General features: G+C 33.0%; 2 protein-coding genes and 2 long non-coding RNA genes across 4 annotated transcripts; 2 read left to right on the forward strand and 2 right to left on the reverse strand.

Annotated features, from left to right (window-relative positions):
* Positions 1-301: 301 nt before the first annotated feature.
* LOC132757042 (protein 4.1-like) lies at positions 302-6,328 on the reverse strand. The gene is made up of 4 exons (XM_060748224.1): positions 6,020-6,328; positions 3,915-4,007; positions 3,180-3,294; positions 302-2,371 (listed from the first exon to the last, which is right to left on the reverse strand). Exons 1-3 carry the CDS (start codon positions 6,287-6,289, stop codon positions 3,193-3,195), a joined length of 465 nt encoding a protein of 154 aa, XP_060604207.1. The 5' UTR covers positions 6,290-6,328; the 3' UTR covers positions 302-2,371; positions 3,180-3,192.
* Positions 6,329-6,969: 641 nt separating this feature from the next.
* LOC132757044 (uncharacterized) lies at positions 6,970-8,330 on the forward strand. The gene is made up of 2 exons (XR_009629397.1): positions 6,970-7,467; positions 8,010-8,330. It is a non-coding gene; the product is annotated as an uncharacterized LOC132757044 (long non-coding RNA).
* Positions 8,331-11,591: 3,261 nt separating this feature from the next.
* LOC132757043 (E3 SUMO-protein ligase ZBED1-like) lies at positions 11,592-14,207 on the forward strand. Its single transcript, XM_060748225.1, has 2 exons — positions 11,592-12,973; positions 13,271-14,207. Exons 1-2 carry the CDS (start codon positions 11,592-11,594, stop codon positions 13,845-13,847), a joined length of 1,959 nt encoding a protein of 652 aa, XP_060604208.1. The 3' UTR covers positions 13,848-14,207.
* Positions 11,703-14,428, reverse strand: LOC132757045 (uncharacterized). Its single transcript, XR_009629398.1, has 4 exons — positions 14,107-14,428; positions 13,358-13,490; positions 12,553-12,665; positions 11,703-11,832 (listed from the first exon to the last, which is right to left on the reverse strand). It is a non-coding gene; the product is annotated as an uncharacterized LOC132757045 (long non-coding RNA).
* Positions 14,429-22,306: the final 7,878 nt, after the last annotated feature.

A 22,306-nucleotide genomic window follows, 5' to 3' on the forward strand; every position in this document is an offset into this window, starting at 1 on the left:
GTAATGTTACTGGTCAATTTTAAATCACATGATGTATAATATTTTTTTTTTATTACAAATGTCAAGTCTTAACCAATACCTTGTACATTTTCAAATGTTTTATTCAGCCCGATATTGTATAATACAGTTGAAAATAAACTAAATCACCTATATAATAAGTATAAGTAACTTTTAAAATTAAAAAATGATATAAAATACACAATTGATTTGTTTTCTTAAATAATAGTTTTTTTATACAGTGATACAGTTATACTGTGAGAGAAAAAACAATACGGATGCATAAACTGACAACAGAACAAGATAGTTTAAACAAGTACAAATCTATTTCTTCATAAAATTTTAATTAATTTATTTCAATATACTACATCCAGTAAGATAAAAAGGCATACAGGTTCTTATAGGTATTGTTTACAATTGAATAAACTTTGCTTGTTACAATTTTAAAGTCTTGTATAATTAATTATAATAACCATTTTAATAATCATTATATGAATGTATAATATTGTCTTTTGACCAGTTACTGAGTCAAAACTTTGAAATAATAGTCAGCATTTGTCTGTCCATTCTAGCTACGCAATATTAGTGCTTCAAGGAGTTAGTCTGTAAAAATACAACTCGTTTTACACGGTGTTAAAAGCAAAAAACAGGAAAATGGACATAATATTTATGATTAAAAATAAAAGCAGCATAAAAAGTAAATAATAATATAACAAAATTAAAATTCTAAAAATAAACATAGTAAAACATACAAAAGGTCACATTCAAGGTCACCATATGATTTTCAGTCACACTTTTTTCTGCATTTTACTAATGTTACACCCCCACAATCTTCTTACTTATGGATTCTTCCAACACTAATAAATGAAATATTCCAGATTCCATGGATTCCTCCACACCAAAAATGGAATATTCTATTGTTTATGGATTATTCTTACACAGGAAATGGAATAATCCACACTGTATGGATTCTTCCAACAAAGGAACTGGGATATTCCATTTTCTAAAACAGGGAAAGAAGGTCTAAAACATACAATACTATGCCAAATCAAGCCTTATGTAAACTTATCTATGGAATAAAATAGCAATTTAAGCATTTTCTGTTAACAAATATAGAAGGAAAATCTCTCACAACCTAGGAATATAGTATAAAATAAAACATAATTTAATATAGTTATGTAAAATGGCAATGAATGGAAATTTGAAGAATAATCTGTGTGATTTTCCTGCATTCTTTTACAAATAATCAACATAAAAACTAGTCTGTGAATTGAACATCAAAGCATTGAAACTAAAGGGCCCTTTTAATAATCATTACATTTTCACAGTCATTTACTTATTATTACCTATCACTGTGAATAAGATATTAGAAAACCACACATATGTGAATGTTTCTACATAAATATATGTTGATGTAAAAATTATATTCAAATGGACTGAGACAGTCTGTGAAACACTTCTTTCCTGAAAAAAACCCTTGTTTTTCCAACACAAATAAAATGGTTAAATTCAAACTAATGTAACAACTTCAAAATCAACAATTTACTTGATGTAGTGCCAAAAAAATAATTAAATGTTGCTTCAACGAAAGTTTTCAGACATCTTTACAAAAAGAAGAATTTCTGAGACCTCTCTGCATTGTCTCAATTAAAACAGCACATCTTGATAATAATCATGCAATGTAGATAAATACACACAAACCCAATTACAGTCATTTCATAAAGCTGACTAATGAAATCCAGTTGACATCAAAACTCGAAACAAATTAACAAATGACTGAAGCAACATCTGATCTTAAAATAAAACAAAATGACAAACAACAACACCAGTTTGATTTATCCATCGTATTTTCCCTATTTTTAAAACCTGTACAATGGCATTAATTTAACAGTAATCTTTTCAATTTCATGGTATAATGATAACCCTTTTCAAAATTCACTATATAAATACAATTCCATCCATTTCATGAACATTAGACATATAATAAATCTACACAGTTATTTTCATTTCAAACATTACTCTCAATATACATTTCAAAGTTCTGTTGTCTGTAACACCCTTGATTTTTATTTTATTTCATTATGCACAAACACTACACTGCCTTTTCACTATTTACAAGTTGTCTATGGTGTGGATGACATCATGTACCGATTGGATGACATCACACATGACATCATTGGATGATATCATGACATCACAACTGATGTCACCTCTGACATCACTTATGACAATATTGTGAAGCATTACTATGATTGGCTGTCTATATTTATATGAAAAAATGTATAGGCACTCATTGGTGGCTATTTTAGTCACTGTTCGAAAGCACATGAAAGCTTGAATTATTGCATCTGAATCACCAAAGGTTTGCTGCAGTCTGAAAAAGAGAGAAATATTAAACAATGATAATGTCCAGAAATATTTACAATATTAATACAAGAGTAATGACAACAACAATGGATTATCTCAGTAAAAATATTTTGAAAATATGAGAACAGGAGAAAAAAATAATTTATCGCCTCAAATACACTGAATTTAATTCCATCCACTACAAATGGTAAATTTCAATACAATTGTGCTACGGACTAATTTAAGAAGTAACAGAATAACTTAAAGTTACATTTCAATGGAGACCATGAGAAAAAGTGAAGATAATCTACTTTTAAGCTAAGAGAACATGACCTTGGCATCTCATAGGTGACAGAAGTATTGCTGAGTAAAAGTGACTGACAGATTACGTAGCAAATATCTTAATCAATCTATAGTTTGAGTCTGTTCACAAGATAATAGAATATGCAATATCACTTAAATACCAGTCTTAGCAGCTTAAGCAGTGTCCAATTTTTAACAGTTTTTTTTGTTCGGGTTTTATGTCACAACAACACAGTATAGGTCAACTTTGGCAGCTTTCTAGCTTTACTGATGAAGGAAGACCTCAGGTGCCCTTATGCAGTATATCAGGCATGAACAGGCACCCGAGTAGAACCACTGAAATTCCGTAAGCTAGCCTGATTGTTACCTCACATGAAAGAATCCAAAGTTCCTGTCTGGATTCAAACCTACAGTGGTGAGGGGCAAGTGGTTGGCAGTCAATGACCTTTACCACTCGGCCACTGACGTCGCCATTAAACACTTAAAATGTAAAATGAGACATAATATTCCCACACATTGAACACAATACTTACATATTTAAACCTTTCATATGCCATTTACTTCTTCTATTTGTCTCATACATTCTATCTTCTCTACTGACAAATCTGGATTCATGTTTGTCACTTGCTCGATGGCTGCCCGCAACAACTGTCAAAATATACATGATTACATTTTATATTTTAAGAAACATACCAAAAAAATTAATATAATCAGGGATTTCATTAAGACCATATTGCCATGTTAAATCCAGAACAATAATTATGATTTCTGATATGACACAAGTGCTGCTTATTAATCACATGAAGCAGACTAACTTCTGATTTGTTTAAAATAAGAGAAAAACCGAATTCAAAAAAAAACGATAAAAGAGCTTAAGTCCTCAAGAACATGTTTTCATATAGGCAGTTTTTAACATAGCATCAACACATATGGCGTTTTTCCAGCTTTATTGCTGGAGGAAAGCCTAAGGTGCCCTTCCGTGCATTATTTCAGTTACAAATGGGCACCTGAGTAGAACCACTGACATTCCTTAAGCTAGCTGGATAGCTTCCTCATATGAAATAATCCAAAGACCCTGTCAGGACTTGAACCCAGTGCAGTGAGGAGTAAGTGGTTTAAAATAAAAGGCCTTTATAAACGAATCGGCCACGAAAGCCCCTTGAGCTTAAATGTTTAAGTTAAACTATATTTTGGCTTATGGCATTTCATTCACAGTGCTAGCATAGTTATTTAAATTTATAACAAAATGATTCGGGTAAATAACTTACAGCATCATGGTCCAAATCATCATCCCCATCACTGGTGACTGTAATCTTTCTCTCAACACGTGTTTCTACAACTCCGTCCCTCTCTGTTTTATACTGTAAATAGTTTAATGTTATACAATTATTTACCTTTGATATATAAACCAGTATGTTCACACATGTTCACTTTTATAATGTAAGAATGCCTTCAAAAATAAATGAGCTCTTGTATTCATCATTACAATTAGCCAGTATTAATGACTAGAAATACCAATGTTGCTGTTATATACAAAGATTTTTTTCTATGGAAATTTCAGAGAATGAAATCTAATCTTGTAAACTTGATATAATATAAATTTTTCATAGATTTGACCTTTTGCATCTCAAATTTAAATTTAGAAAGACATCATTGTCGAATGAATTAAAATACATGTATTTCTTTTCTTCTGTAAGAGTAAATATATAATTATTCATTCTCATCTAAATTTCAATTTATTGTACAAGAAGTTGCTAGTCAACTTTAGTATCATATCAAACTTTCTGAACAAAAAGTCTACATCTTAAAATTCTAACTTGCCATTCAATAACAATGTCTTTCACAAAGCAATTTTTAAGAAAGAAACCAGACTTGACTTGGTCGAAAATAACACAAATAATATAATAACTGCATTCAAACAAGAAGACTTTTTACAGGCAAGATTAGGGCATTTTATAGACAAGTAAAAACATACAAAGCATGTGCTATTAATTTGCAATGAAATGTTACAATCATTTGACAGAGGTAAATATATATCGTTACAGATTTTCATAGCAAATTTTTACTGATGCAAAAAGACAGAGGGATAACCATTTTTAAAGAAAATACAACAAGCAAATCCTTGACAGAACTGAATTAACACTGAGGCTAAATAATGTTAAGCTTTAGATACAATGAAATTGTTTTTCCCCTCTTAAATAACTGTTTGGATGAAGCAAATACAAAAACTTGTACTTCGACTGCTTCATGCGAAAGGGTTGTAGCTCTATCTTTATTATGTCATATGAGTTACTACCTTTTTGCATTAAGCCCTGGACTTGCATGTAAATATTCCCACCCTACCATTCATTTAAACTGATACATATACCTATATAACATAAACAAAAGCAAAGAAAAAAATACCCCCCAGAAAATAACAATGTATACTATTCAAAACAAAAGCAAAATTGCAGAACAAATAATCAAAATATAATTCTACCTAACTGTAAAATTAACGCTAAAAACAAAATCATACAGCTTTTTTTATGCAACTACTTGGTATGTTAGTTTTCACTGGGTGCATATATTGACACAAAAAAAGACATCTACTTATTTGTGGTAAATGAAAGGAAAAGGGTTATTTTAATCAGTATTTTTTTTCTTTTTCATTCTAGAAAAATAAGCAAAAATGTGCATTATAAGACAGAACACATGCGAAATGTTGGTTATACTGTTCCACTGTGGGACAACACTAAATCTAGCGTTTGAAATAACATGCACAACAAAAAAGTGACATTTCCAGCGCCATGCTAACTTTCACAACAATATCCCTCTAAACGCAATCAAATTAACAACAATGTTTAACTGCCCATCTTAGCTTTCAGTTATCAACAATTACAAAAAAAATTTGCTAATTGAAATGTGTACAACTGTTTTGAATATTCTTAATAACTTACAATACACAATCTTTGACACACACGCATTTAAGCTAATCCATTCAAAATGAATGCCACCTTACACATAAAAAAATAAATATTAAACTGGTCACTCAATAACATAATATTGCTTATAGTGAACTACAGAAATTTTTTAGGTAGTTTGAATTTTAAGTAATATCAAGCAAACAAATATTCTGAATTTTAATATTTAAATTTGATCATCTCAAAGGCAATGTCCAAAATGGTAATTTAATTGAAAATTTAAGTCTATTCCTATTAATACCAACATTATCAATATTTCTATCAAATGTTAGCAAACAAACTGTCTTTAATACTTAATATCAAAACAATTCTCTCAAAAAAGAGCGTTACTACATTTCTTTTTCTGCTCATACTCGATTTTGATTGGCTTAGAGGGAGTTACTGTTGCAGTCTTAACAAGCCACACCCCTTACTGTAGTGGTATCGATGGTCTGTGATTTAGTGGTCACTGAATGAGCGCTGATTAATATACTATCTTCTGTTTCATACGGTATGCCGTCTTTTTCGTATGTTACCTTATGCGTCTTTGTTTCAACAATAGGGATATTTGACGTGGATCGAGGCACATCGTTCACGTCTGGACTGTACTTGTAAGATTCCGTCCTCACAGTTACAGGCTGGGAATAAATTAGTGACGCTTTTTCTGATATGTGTCTCAAAAAAACTTTCTTTTTTTTTCTCATGAAATCAATTTCGGTAAAAATGATGCTTTTATATTATATATATATATATATATATATATATATATATATATATATATATATATATATATATATATATATATAAAACTATTTTCCACATTAGGTGGACCATCCTTTAATCTAGGCATAAAGTGGACAATTTGTATATATTGTAAATTTAACTTTTTTCAAAGAAGAAAATATGATTTGAATATTTACAGAATAATGAAAGTCTGTATGACGTTTATTTTTTTCATTTAAACATCCAGTAAAAATATACTTAAAAATTGGTCCCCTTAATGTTTTGTAAGTACAGACCAATCCTTAAGGAGACCAATATATATATATAAGTTTAGACCAATCCTTAAGGGGACCAGTATATATATGTAAGTTCAGACCAATCCTTAAGGGGACCAGTATATATATGTAAGGTCATACCAATCCTTAAGGACACCAGTTTATATATAAATATATGAGTTCCGACCCCTCCATAAGAGGACAGGTAATTATATACTACTGAAAACTTCTCGAGCACCCTTTGATATATTGCCAATGTCTTTCATAAAAAATATCTGAGTAATAAGCACTTTCTATTCCTTCAGGTGACTAGTGTATTTATTTAAGTGTTTAACAATAGTTACGAGAACCACTGTACACAAGTACTAAGTCATCACTATGGGAAACGTGTTTATATCAAAATTTCCCTATTAGCTATTACGAAACCCTTAAGAATAACGAACAAAAATATAAATTCAATATTTCTATTTTGGTAATCCGTAAGAAAGAACTTGGGGGAACAAGTCAATAATAATAACATCCAATACATTATTCCATCCAATACATTATAACATCCAATACATCTACAATACCATAACTATACTATATAAACAATAGCCGGTCAAACCGGGTGATGCTCCCCAAATAGGTTTTGGACACAGGAAGGTATACCTCTTGTAGTGTCAGAGTTATGTCACAGAGAATATTCAAAGTGTAAAAATAACCCAAATGTTGTGTACCACACATTGTCTCAATATGGTGATCATTTTTGTGAAATAGTTGTAAAATCCAACTTAAAATAACGAAATTATGGGCGGAACATGATTTTGCTGCAAGGTAATGCTGTGACCTTGACCTTCAAGGTAGCAACCAAAATGCTGCATGCGGCACGTCAATTTAATATGGTGATCATCTCTGTGAAATAGTTGTTAAATCCGACTTAAAGTAACAAAGTTATGGGCTGGACACGATTTCGCTGCAAGATTATGCCGTGACCTTGACCTTCAAGGTAGCGACCCAAATATTGCGCGCGACACATTGTCTCATTATGGTGCTCATATCTGTGAAATAGTTGTAAAATTTGACTTCAAATAATGAAGTTATGTGCTGGACACCATTTTTGCTGCACGAGTATGCTGTGACCTTGACCTTCAAGGTAGCAACCCAAATGTTGCAAGTGACACGTCATCTCAATATGGTGATCATTTCTGTGAAATAGTTTTAAAATCTGACTTCAAATAACGAAGTTATGGACCGGGCACGATTTTGCTGCATGGTCATGCTATGACCGTGACCTTCAAGGAAGCGAGTCAAATGTTGCTCGCAACACGTCATCTCAATATGATGATCATTTCTGTGAAATATTTTAAAATCTGATTTCAAATAACGAAGTTATGGGCCAGACACGATTTTGCTGCAAGGTGATGCCGTGACCTTGACGTTCAAGAAAGCAACCCAAATAACGCGCTTGACACGTCGTCTCAATATGGAAATCATTTTTGTGAAATATTTTTAAAATCCAACTTCAAATAACGAAGTAATGGGCCGGACACGATTCTGCTGCAAGATCATGCTGTGACCGTGACCTTCAAGTAAGCGACCCAATGTTGCGCCGACACATTATCTCAATATGTTGATAATTTCTGTGAAATATTTTTAAATCTGACTTCAAATAACAAAGTTATGGGCTGGACGCGATTTTGCTGCAAGGTCATGCTGTGACCTTGACCTTCAAGGAAATAACCCAAATGTTGGCGCGAGATGTCAGCTCAATATGGTGATCATTTCTGTGAAATAGTTTTAAAATCCGACTTCAAATAACAAAGTTATGGGCCGGACACTAATTTGCTGCAAGGTCATGCCGTGACCTTGACCTTTAAGGTAGCAACCCAAATGTTGCACGCGACACATCTTCTCAATATGGTGATCATTTCTGTGAAATATTTTTCAATTCAACTTCAAATAACTAAGTTATGGGCTGGACACGATTTTGCTGCAAGGTCATGCTGTGACCTTGACCTTAAAGGTAGCGAGTCAAATGTTATGCGCGACACATCGTCTCAATATGGTGATCATTTCTGTGAAATAGTTATAAAATCCGACTTCAAATAACAAAGTTATGGACCGGACACGAATTCGGGACGTACGTACATATGGACGGACAACCCAACGACTATATGCTCCTCCGAAATTTTTCGGAGAGCATAAAAGCGCAATTTAATTGTTGTACAAATAATGATGCATTAAAACCTGTAGCGTTAATATAACACTCAACATGGCTTTTTATGTAATATCATTTCATAATCTATCTATTTACTTAAAAAAATATATCGAACCAAACAGTACGATTTCCCAAAGCTGACTGACTTAAGGTAGCGTTTTGTAATGGGGGCACTGATTTGCAGCTAGGTAGAAGTAAAAAAAAAACTTCATTTAATTCAAATATAAGCAATTTAGAGACCATTTCCGCAAACGTAGAACATTATATGTATTACTTAATGACAGTTCATTAAACACAGATTTACATCTTATTTCTACTATTTTAAAAATATAAACGGAATCCAGGATAATATATCAATGTTTTGATTTAAAAAACATGGGGCCCATTGTAGATAGGTTCATGAAAATGTTGACGATCGTATAAGAGTTTTAATGGCATTGTTATTCACAAATTATTCCATTGCTATCGAGCATATATATAAAGTTGAAGTCGAAAACGCGGTAAAATCGTTCTGGTGTTGAGCGTTTTAAATGTCAATTGCCATTTGTAACTATATATGTATGAAAGGCTTTGGCTAGGCGTTGTAATATGAAACTTGTGAAAGTGGGTTCTACAAGGATGTTTCCACCATTTCCAAACACATTTCATGAATATCTGCATATATCTGTGTTCTCTGTATACAGTTCATCTCGTCTACAAGGATTTAAGTCAATCAATTTAGAAATATGTGAACAGTTCAATAGTAATCTCTTGTTTATACAGAAGGCAGCGTGGTTAATGACATTTTTGTACCTGTGTTCAATTCTTCCTGCATGCACTGATTAAGAACAACTAAAACTCTGAGAGTCGGATAAGTCGCCTGATGAAATATTTTAACCAACCCAATTTATGTAAATACTTTTTTTGTTTTACAGTTTTTAGCAATAGCAAACCAGATTTGAAGCAATTAAATCTTATATTGAAAACACTGTGCTCCAGGCAAAGAACTTTGTCATGAAAGGTCACAAATTCATTACGACATCCTCTTCTTCAATTGTACATGCGCTGTGTTAACAACTTACTGTTCTCATAAACCCTTACATTAACAAGATTGAAGAAATACAAAAAAATAATTTCAAAATTATTTGGAATTGAAAGCAAGACAAAATAAAACATTCTTTTTTATATCAAAAATATGAATTTGGTAGAACATAATGTAAATATCAAATAGGTTAAATCATGTAAACAACAAGCAATTATCATAGTATTGCAAGCAATCCATAAGTCCCCTACCGGTTAGAACCCCAGCAACATTCTGATGGGCCATTTGCCATTCAATTTTACCAGTGAATGAATGACATGAATAAACTTAAATCTTTTGAGTTCTAAGTTTGTCTATATCACAGTAATGTGTTAAGTTTCCATGCTTAGTAAGGAAATTATGTTTATACAACCTTGTCATATTATTACGATGTGGGATTTTAAAGTAAATCCTATAAGGAATGAAGAAGTTGGAGTGAAAATACCAGTTTCTCGAAAAAAATCTAAGTTCAAGGGGGACATAATTCTGGAAATAGTCTTGCTAGAGTATTTAACCTTCTCAAAAATGTCGAGTGATAATAAGAAACATATATGAAGTTTGAAGTAGATACCTTAGGAAATAAAGAAGTTATTTAAAAAAGACAACATTTTTCCCCTAAAAAATCTAAGTTCAAAGGAGGTAATTAGGGTTGGACACCGGTATCCGGTATCGGTCCAGTACCGAATAGTAATTTCGTAAATTACCGGTATATACCGTTTCGTGAAATACCGGTGCTGTTTTTGATACTTTTTTTCAATAAATCAATAAAAAGAAATGATTCAAATGAAAGAAATAAGAAGAAATAAGCAAATTCGTTTAAAAGAGGCCAAAAAACAATGAAAATAAACATGTGAACTAAATACCAGGGTAGCATGTTATAGTAGCACCGTTTGGTATACAGAGCTAGACACAGAAAAGTGCGAATTCTATTTCTAAAAAAAAAGTTAAATACCTACCAATAAAGGGTTGACAAAAATGTTGACATTCAACATTTATGAATACTTTAATACTGACTTCTGATACAAATGGATTAATAATTTACACATTAATAAATTGATTCGAAACTATTGTGTAACCATTGTAAACAAGTCATATATTTTCGCAACCAAAATGGTGGGAGTAGGAAATAGAGCAAAAAAATTCTAAAGTGTGGGCTTACTTTTCGAAGCAAGACGACGGGGGTACATGCAATATTTGTCATCTAACTGTGAAAGGAAAGGGTGGAAACACAAGTAACCTAAACAAACATCTCAGGCTAAAGCACAATATCAACTTAAATCGGTGCACACTTTTTGACTTTGAACCAACACAAAATGCAGCGAACCAAAAGGGTAGGCATACATATGTTGTTTTTTAACTTTTGTTTTGAAACTGATTTACCAAAAAATATTTTACAGAACCATAATTTGTACAGACACATTATTGTTTGTTGATTTATCTTTTGTAAACTGATTCAACTGTTTGAAACTGAAAGTGAAACTAAATGTATACATATTCTATAATGGGATAATATTCAAACTACGTCATCCAAATTATATAAGCTTGTTTTTGGTTAGGAAAAAAATTTGCTTTCGTTTAAGAACTGGCAAAATATAAAATAAACTAACTATTTTATTCAATCTGTTTATTGAATTATAATTCTATAACAGAATATAAATCATATTATTTCAAAGTGATAATATGTCAGCTGTCAGCATTCTTTTAAGGTGTATAAATAAAAATGATACATTCTAATTTTATTTATTTTCATGTCAAATATAATTGCTTTTGTTGTTTTTTTTCCAGATGAAGCTAGTGGGGCAGCAACCGGCAAAAGTATGCATCATTCCAAGCAGCAAACCCCTGCCTCCACATCCACGTCTGTGAATCAGCCTGAGGAACCACCACTGCCCCAACTTGATACAGAAACCAGTACACATGAGCTGCCCAGTGAATCATCAGTTCCTTACCTTAACCGTAAAAGTGAGTCACCCTTGCCAACACCAAATCCTGAAAAAGGAAAAAAGCGAATTGCTCAAGCTACATTATTAGAAATGAATAAACCAAAAAAACAAAAACTTTCAGAAAATGAAAAGACAGCCATAGGAAGGGCAATTACTAGGTATATTGTAAAAGACATGTTGCCATTTAGTACTATTGCTAGTGAACCTTTTCGTCAATTACTTGCTTCTCTTAACCCACAGTTCATTCCTCCTAACAAGGAAACTTTATCATCAATATATATACCAGCCTGGTATGACGTGGAAGTGCAGAAATTGACACAAGAGCTGTCTGGAGTATCTTACATAGGAATAACGGCAGACCATTGGACATCACTCAATGGAGATCATTACCTAACAGTGACGGCTCAATTTGTGAAGAACTGGTCACTTTACTCAAAAGTGTTGCAAACTAAGGCAGTTTATGAGTCACAAACAGGTGAGGCTATTGAAAGTGAAATAAAAGATATTCTTATAAAGTTTGGAATAGCAGACAAAGTAGTAGGTATCACAGTAGACAATGCAGCTAACATGGCGGTTTGTGCCAGAAAACTCAATATCATACACCTCCCATGTTTTGCCCATAGCATGAACATTTCTGCAAGTAAGCTCTACAATGAAACAACGTTTACAAGATGGCTTGCAAGAATTAGGTCAATAGTTTTATGGTTCAAAAGAGTTCATCTGGCTGGTGTAGTTTTGAAAGAAAAATTACAAAATTTAGAGTTACCTAACCATAATGTTGTTCTAGATGTCAAAACCAGATGGAACTCCATGTACCTTATGGTAGAGCGGTTTGCAGAGATATACCCTGGCTTAAGTTCTGCATGTAGAGATCCGAGACTGAAAACACGAGCAGAAAAAGAGAAAGTTGAAAAAATAACAGATGCAGATCTACAAAAAGGAGAGGAATTCATACAGACAATGAAAATTCTTTACACTAGCACTAAAGCAATCTCAACAGATAAGCTTCCAACAGTCGGGCAAGTGTTTCCAACATGGAATAAACTGAAAGAGGGATTTAATATCCAAGAGAGTGACAGCGAATTCAAACAACTGATCAAAAGAACAGTATGGCGTGACATGCAGAAACGCTATCAGGAACCAACTGTTGCTGATTTTCTTGAGGAGGCTGCTGCACTTGACCCAAGGTTTATATATATATTTTTTTTATGAAAGTATGCTGTTTATTAAATTGTAATAAATTCATGCTGACATATTAAGAAAAAAGTTATTAAATAATAAATAAGTAAACAATCGAAGTAGATTTCTAATATTATAATGATCTTACCTCTTTGAAGTCTTAAAGGCACTTAGCCACTTACATATTTTTTATAAACAATTGAGATTCACTGATGAATATAACAGGACTTTGTACTTTGAACGATGCTGTCCTATATGAACTAAACTTGACAAGTTGACATTTACAAATAAATTATCATTTACAGGTTTAAAAGTAAACTTCAGGGCAATGAAGTATGGGCGCGCTTGGAGTTAAAAGTTGCAGATATGATACAGACAGCTACAAAGCCTACTGTTACAATCAAGCAGGAGTGTGATTTAGATAGTGCAAGTGGTACATCAGTTACATCAGAATCTCCTTGTGATAAGCCTGTACAGTCTCAGTCAGAGTCACAAGTTGAACTTTGTCAAGATGTCAAACCGGTCCTGAAATGTAAAAAAACAGCAATTGAAGAGTTATTTACAGATGATGAGGATGATGTAACAGTTACCAGAGTTGATGATATACCAACACCACAAATGCTTGCACATTCTCAGATACAACAATATAGAAGTATGCCTAAAATCAAAGTAAATGAAAATCCATTGGATTTCTACAAAGCCCACTTAGACAAGTTTCCTATTATTGCAGACTTAGCTTGCAGATATTTCTGTATATCTGGAAGTAGTGTACCTTCAGAAAGAGTGTTTTCACTTGCAGGGAATACTATTAGTCAGGAACGTGTTCGAATTGATCCTGATAAAGCTGATATGTTGATCTTTTTGCACAAGAATGCTGACTAGTTGAACATTTATAATGATGAAGAGATTATAGTTCCTGTAGTTATAGTTCCTGTAGTTAAGGTTCTTTTTAAACATTTCATTCCCAATATTCTATATAAAAGGTAGCTGTTCAATTATCAGCTAAACTTTATACTGTTTCAAATCCAGTGAAATCACTTGTTTGTCAAAGGTGTTTACAAGATGTGTTAAACAGTTATTTCTAGTCAAAAATCATTAACTAGTCATAATTATCATTTGTTAATTATCAGTTTTTACTTACTGTTTATCCGTTAATGTTGAATTCTTTCTTGTACATGTACGGTGTACCTATTTGCTTTTAGTAGCTGTTAAAATGTTGATATGTTTCTTGAATAAAATTTTAAAAAATGTATATAGACTTACGTGATTAAGGGCATGTATACTAATATTTAACACAGCAAAACAATAAAACTATACTACATTACTATTAAGTATAATAACTAATTAAGTAATAACAATTAAAGGTATACTTGAACAGATTAGAATTGCAGAAAGGTTTAATGTATGAGAGTCCTATAAGAACGAAATTTATCTTGATATGGCTTATTGAGGTAAACTGAAAGTATCAGTATCGTTAAAATACCCGTATCGTTTCGTCAATATCGGTATCTGACCGTTTCGTGTGTAACGATATCCAACCCTAGTTTCAGTCACTGAAACAAACAATTATTGACGGCTGGCCTGAATCTAGGCATGAGTGCCCGAATTCCATATTAGAATTTTGGAATCATCGGGATGAACTCTCGACTGTAAATGACATAATTTTCCGCGGTCAAACATTGGTCATTCAAAGTTCATTACGAACTGAAATGATTAACACTGTTCATGTAGGTCATATGGGAGTGACTTAAACGCTGAACAGGGCTAAGGATATTATGTTCTGGCCAGGCATGGTCAAACAGGTCACAGACCACGTGTTAGCATGCCCTATGTCTAACACACAGAGCATCAAATGTGAAGGAATCATTGAATCCCCACATTGTGCCCCAAAGACCCTGGCAAGATATTGCCGCTGACTTATTTACGCTTGACGGACGTGATTACCTTATAACTGCCGACGTCTACAGTATTTACTTTGAAGTCGATGCATTGCCAGAAACAAAAAGTAAAACTGTTATTAGAAAATTAACAATGCATATGGCTCGCTATGGTCAAATAGAGACATTGAAAAGCGGTAACGGGCCGCAGTTTAGCTCAGAAGAATTTCAAAAATTTGCTTCTGACTGGAATTTTAAGCATGTAACATCTTCACCTGGATGTATAATTAATCCAATGGTTTCATAGAAAAAATGGTCTCAATAGCCAAAAAAATGAAAAAATGCCAGGAGACTAAAACAGACCCATATTTAGCATTTTTGGAATATCGTAACACACCTTTAAACTGCGGATATTCTCCCACACAACTGTTAATGGACAGACGGTTAAAATCCATTTTGCCTTCAACTAATGAGCAATTGAAACCATCTTTCATTAACCACAAATCTGTAAGAAAATCTCTGCAAGAAAACAAGGTTACGCAAAAGAACTATTACGATAAAATTTCTAGGTCACCTCCCCCGCTAAACAAAGATGACTCTTGCAGGGTGCAATTTAGGAAAACTTGGAAACCAGCCATAGTTCTAAAAAAAGAAGGGGAGAGATCATACAAAGTGCAAACTGAAGATGGCGCTATTTACCGTCGTAATGGCCGCTTCATAAACAAAACGCGGGAAAAGTTCCCTATCAATACAGAGTCCTTCCCTAATATTCTCACCAAGGTCAAGATCCTCATGATATAATCTCAAACAAAGCACCTTTAAATGAAACAGGTATTTCCCAGAATATTAGCCATGAAACAAGGTCAGGCACAGGTTATCAGACGCGCAGTGGTCGAGTAGTAAAACCAAATAAACGTTACAATACCGATGAATGGAGCACTGTTAATTAATCATCCGGAATTGATAGACATTATAATGAAAAAAAAGAGAGAGAAAGGAGAGAGAGAGGGAGGGAGAAAGAGAGAGAGAGAGAGAACAGAAATAAAATAATAGTAATGATAATAAAAAAACAAAACTTTGTGACTTTAACACTATTTAAATTGTTCTCTTCAGTATGTATATGCATTTTTAATCATCATAATTGTTTATTATCATATACAATTTTATTAACATGTGTTGCTTATTTTTTATTTTAAAAACAGGGAGATGTAGTATCATCGTACATAATGAACTTGAGCTGACCTATGTAAAATGCTTGTTTGCGCATGCTCCGTATTTCTAGTAAATCTAAGATCACATCTAAGATCACATGTTAAGGGTTTACAGAATAAATTTATATCTTGTGCTGAACACTCGTCGTGTTTTACTTCACTTCATTGTATCAATGCACTTGATTTAATTTCTATTACTTATTGTTCATTAATAAACGAACATTACAACAATTTACACTTTTAAATGTCCCTTGTATGGTGGCTGACACTTAAATCTACCTTTTTCGCGTGGCGGGATGAACAAGATAAAAGCCGCCACGCAGAAACTGATAAATTAGATATTTCACCCGCCATACAAAAACACGCCACATTCCCTCTTATATAAGATAATCGTGTTGCATGTGATTTTTTTCAGCGTGAAGTATTTTAATAAGATCTTGATAACGCTCCTTACCTTATTTAATTTATCATTGTTTTTCAGTATGTAAGTACGTGTATGATAACATTTTGATAAACAATAACAATTCTTTTCTAAGCAATGAGAGCTACATTTCAATCAAATAATATTGTAAACACACACACAAAAAGGAAATGACCTCAATGGTACTTAAACAAACACATTTAAATATAACTGACAGTTGTTGTCGCCTCTTTAATTTACTCTTTACTTTGAAAGATATGCAATAAACAGGATTTTCCTCAAATTACGTAATATAGACAAGGTACAGACCGCTAGGACTATTTGCAGTATCATTTATTATATAAAATTACTTTATACCATATCAACATATATGGCAAAGATCTTTAAATATATCAGCACTCTCATTTGAAAAAAAAAAATGAGCTGGGTCACGACAAAACCAACATAGTGCGTTTGCGACCAGCATGGATCCAGACCAGCATGCGCATCCGCACAGTCTGATCAGGATCCATACTGATTATCAGTTTCTCTACTTGTTATAGAGTTTGAAAGCAAACAGCATGGATCCTGATAAGACTGTGCGGATGCGCAGGCTGTTCTGGATCCATGTTGATCGCAAACGCACTATGTTTGTTTTGTAGTTTTGACACAGCTCATTTCTAGGATAGTGTTTACTGTTCAAGATCATTCATGAGAAGGACCCAATGGTTCCAATATCGAACGTGTATTTTGGGTTCCGTCGATGATAATAATATATAAAATAACTCATAATATCACTAAAATTATGCAACAACTGAGACAAATAGCAAATTATTAGAGCATGCAAAACCGAATTATTAAAATATATTAATTTTAAACACAAAAGAAACCTAAAACGTCGATAAAAATGATTTAACACACTTGAATGCCTTAGGAATGCTATGCGGTATGACATAAACGTTTTTGTGCACATAAAGTACGGCGCAGAAGTTTAAAAAAAAAAACACTTATTTTCATTCTAGTCTGTCCCACCTTTTTGGATATTTCAATGTTTATTCAATCTATTATCACACAAAAACAGGTCTAAAAATTAACATATTTGTTTACAGTCAATAAAAAGGCAATAAAGTAAAATTTATAGTTTCCACGAGATAACTTTGACATACCGATTATTATGCTGTTAACACCACTATATTTATGATAGCCGTGAATACGTAGAAACTAGAACAGTTTGATGAAAGCAAACCTTACATATATAAATGCAAATTTTACTGTCAATAATAACATCAGCTCTATTTTTTAGACATTTTTTCTTCAAAAATTGCCTGATACTTAACAAATAAGGCGCTTTGAAAGTTAGTAAATATCATAAACGTACAATTATTATTTCTGTTTACGATTATTTGAATATTTTGACAATATTTACTTTATTGAGAATATATGCGTAAAGTTGAACAAACTCGCATAATTTTGCATCTTTTGTAAGACATTTAGAAAGAACCTGCTAGGTTCTAAAAGAATTAAAATTTTGTAAATATATATCTTTTTTAATTTGTCAAGGAGGGAAAGGGGTAAGGTGTTTCTTGTTCATAAATTGTTTCATTTATACCTGGACTGAAATTGAATATGGCCAATTTTTGGGAAAACTAGATCAAATTGTCCGAAAATGTACATACAAATACATAACAAAATATTTTTACACAATGGAAAAGGATGAGAATGAAAGACCAGTCTTATAGACTTTTTCTCCTTTGGGGAACTATATGGTTTGTCTTTAATAAGTCATTAGTTAATACATGTATATACTAGGCAAGGGAACAAGTATTAGTTATACACAGATATAATTATATTTTTATATATAAACTTATATATAATAGATTAACCACAAGCTGATGTCTAAAATGTATGAATATATATAAAAGACGAAACACAAAATAGTGGGGAAAGGAAGAAAGAGGGCGAGAGAGGATTACAGTCTCAATAAGAATGGATCAAAGTAAATCTTTTCGTTTTTTTCTATATAATTTGTACATTTGTAAATATAGTAACGTTGTCCTTGTATGTAAGAGATTGTTCACCATAGAGGAGTTTATGAACGTTTATGCTAGAGTATTGCAAGTTAATGAGGAATGTTCTGTGGACGGCATCGTATACACAGCACTCGAAAAAAGAAATGTTGGGTAGTTTCAATTTGCCCACAATTACACAAAGGGGTAAAAAAAAAAAAAAGAAAAAAAAACAGGTGGTGATTTAATGCGCTGCGAGTGTAAAAGGACCTGCAGTTTACGACTACCTGTATAAAAAGTATGTTGGTGTATATTTTTTTGTCCTTGTTTAAGACAGTTTTTAAATGAGGATATTGTAGGGCTGTTTCGTATTATTTTTATCACGAATAACATTTATTTATTAAATTGAACACTTAGCATTTATTACCATACACCTTCATCATTTAAGACAAAGTTCTAATAACAATTGGTTGCCCAATATAAAGCGTTTTTTTTGCCTTTTCGAGGGTCAACATTTTCCTGATATTTATACAATCTCAGAAGTGTGTTTTGGTAAGCACTGTGGCAGTCGAAAATGAAGCTGCCCTGTAGTTCACTCCAGTATGTTTATTTTCTTTTCGGGATCATTCAGAACACGAATCGCCACACATCAGTCATTAGCATTTTTAAGTGTCGAAATTGAGTACTGCAAAACAAACCGGTGCACAAACTTTATAAAAATTTTTTTAAAAAGATTAGTTAAATATCCATTAAACACTTAACCCAAAAACGCAGGCGAGATATATCAACCAAGCAATATTATGCAATTAAATAAAAGCGAAAATTTTCTTTTTTTTAAATATTCACGCAAAATTCAGATTTTTCTTTAAAAATTTCACAAAATAAAACACGGGATAATATATCACCATAATAAAACTGTCACGACGCAGAAATGGGAGATCAGAACAAAAGTGATTTTGCTTTTTGGGGCCACTCAGGCGATACTTTATTTTCAAGTAACAGTCATTTAAAATGCCATAAGCTAAATAAGAGATGCGAACACTTCATTGTCGTTGAAACTTCAAAATAATTGGCAGTTTATCTTAACACATAATAAATACAGTCATTATATTGACACCCTTTTAACGACAGCGTTTATCGCAAAAAGAAACAGTCTACAGTCTTGATGTTAATTTTGAACATTATATAATAATAAAACGCACGTTTATAATTTACGTTGAATAAAAAAAGGGCCTGTCGAAACCCTGACGACGTGATCCACAACAGTTATTTTACGGTAGTTATAAAATGGCTGTGGCCGTTACATTATCGTCGTGATCATCAACACCTTATCAATGATAGTTTTTAACTAGCTGATATCAGTATCGTTGTGATCATCAACACACAATAAAGTGTAGTTATCTGCCGCCGATATCATTATCGTCATAATGATCAATACCTTATCAATGGTGGTTGTCTGCCGCCGATATCATTATCGTCATAATGATCAACATCTATTCAATATTGGTTGTCTGCCGCCGATATCATTATCGTCATAATGATCAACATCTATTCAATGATGGTTTCCTGCCGCTGATATCATTATCGTCATAATGATCAACATCTATTCAATGATGGGTGTCTGCCGTCGATATCATTATCCTCATATTGATCAACATCAATTCAATGATGGTTTTCTGCCGCCGATATCATTATCGTCATAATGATCAACATCTATTCGATGATGGTTGTCTGCCACCGATATTATTATCGTCATTATGATCAACATCTATTCAATGATGGTTGTCTGCCGCCGATATCATTATCCTCATAATGATCAACATCTATTCAATGATGGTTGTCTGCCGCCGATATCATTATCGTCATAATGATCAACATCTATTCAATGATGGTTGTCTGCCGCCGATATCATTATCCTCATAATGATCAACATCTATTCAATGATGGTTGTCTGCCGCCGATATCATTATCGTCATAATGATCAACATCTATTCAATGATGGTTGTCTGCCGCCGATATCATTATCGTCATAATGATCAACATCTATTCAATGTTGGTTGTCTGCCGCCGATATCATTATCGTCATAATGATCAACATCTATTCAATGATGGTTGTCTGCCGCCGATATCATTATCGTCATAATGATCAACACCTTATCAATGATAGTTGTCTGCCGCCGATATCATTATCTTCATAATGATCAACATCTATTCAATGGTTGCCGCCGATATCATTATCGTCATAATGATCAACATCTATTCAATGTTGGTTGTCTGCCGCCGATATCATTATCGTCATAATGATCAACACCTTATCAATGATAGTTGTCTGCCGCCGATATCATTATCGTCATAATGATCAACATCTATTCAATGATGGTTGTCTACCGCAGATATTATTATCGTCATAATGATCAACATCTATTCAATGATGCCGCCAATATTATTATCGTCATAATGATCAACATCTATTCAATGATGGTTGTCTGCCGCCGATATTATTATCGTCATAATGATCAACATCTATTCAATGATGGTTGTCTGCCGCCGATATCATTATCGTCATAATGATCAACATCTATTCAATGATGGTTGTCTGCCGCCGATATCATTATCTCATAATGATCAACATCTATTCAATGATGGTTGTCTGCCGCCGATATCATTATCGTCATAATGATCAACATATATTCAATGATGGTTGTCTGCCGCCGATATCATTATCATCATAATGATCAACATCTATTCAATGATGGTTGTCTGCCGCCGATATCATTATCGTCATAATGATCAACATCTATTCAATGATGGTTGTCTGCCGCCGATATCAGTATCGTCATAATGATCAACATCTATTCAATGATGGTTGTTTGCCGCCGATATCATTATCGTCGTAGTGATCAACATTTAATCAATGGTAGTTGTCTGCCGCCGATATCATAATCCGAGTAGTGATCAACATTTAATCAATGGCAGTTGCCTGTCGCCGATATCATAATTGTTGTAATCATCAACGCCTTATCAATGGTAGTTGTCATAGTAAACAACTGGTTGTCGCCGTCTTAAACAGCAACATCTTATCAATCATAAAGACAAACTGTCTTTCGCCGTTAACATTATCGCCGTTATAATCAACACCTGATCAATTGTTCGGACTAAATGGCTGACGGTGTTATAAGTATCGTCGTAATTTATAAAAGAATCAATATTAGGTATCAGCTTGCTGTTGCCGTTATCATTATCGTCATAAATTACTAATTAATCAAAGTTATTAATTGGCTCTCACTGTAGATATGTTTGCCGATTATCAAAACGTTGTCAATCGCAGTGATTAACTTTCAGTCGCCGTTATAATCATCTTCGTAAACATCAATACCTATTCAATCTAAGGGACGTAATAGCTGTTGCTGTTATCATTATCGTCGTAGACATCAGCAATTTACAGATCGTAGTAATTTACTGGTTATAGCCCTTATCATTGTTGTTTTTAATATCGACAAACAATCGATCGTAGTCATTGAAGGTTATCCACATAGGTAAGACCGAATGTCACAAAAAAATTTTTTTTACGAACTGATATTTTTGTTGCATACGTGTTAGGGACATTTAAACAGTACCAGTGGTATATGTTCTTCGGCAGGTAATTTGTTTGAAAAGTGTTCTCCAATTTCGCGGGAAAAAACATTGAAACGCTTTTCAATTTGCAATTCTGTACGTTCAGTCTGAAAGAAACGGCCACGTGATGAGTCTCGGTGTGAATAAAAAAGCGGAAAGAAACATTTGCGTTTCGGCAGCAACGGACTGTGATAGTTGAATATACCACCATTATTGCATAAATGTAAGAGCA

The sequence above is a fragment of the Ruditapes philippinarum genome, unplaced genomic scaffold (genome assembly GCF_026571515.1).
Source record: "Ruditapes philippinarum isolate M1 unplaced genomic scaffold, ASM2657151v2 ctg8019_1_1_1_1, whole genome shotgun sequence".
NCBI lineage: Eukaryota > Metazoa > Mollusca > Bivalvia > Venerida > Veneridae > Ruditapes > Ruditapes philippinarum.

Bases quoted from the DNA above. Each gene is read 5' to 3' on its own strand.
- LOC132757042 (XM_060748224.1), bottom strand. From the start codon at position 6,289: ATGAGAAAAAAAAAGAAAGTTTTTTTGAGACACATATCAGAAAAAGCG. The intron at 4,008-6,019 runs GTAAGGGGTGTG...AACTATTTACAG, and splicing joins AGACCATCGATACCACTACA to TATAAAACAGAGAGGGACGG. The intron at 3,295-3,914 runs GTAAGTTATTTA...ATATTTTGACAG, and splicing joins ATGATTTGGACCATGATGCT to TTGTTGCGGGCAGCCATCGA.
- LOC132757043 (XM_060748225.1), top strand. From the start codon at position 11,592: ATGTCAAATATAATTGCTTTTGTTGTTTTTTTTCCAGATGAAGCTAGT. The intron at 12,974-13,270 runs GTTTATATATAT...TATCATTTACAG, and splicing joins GCTGCTGCACTTGACCCAAG to GTTTAAAAGTAAACTTCAGG.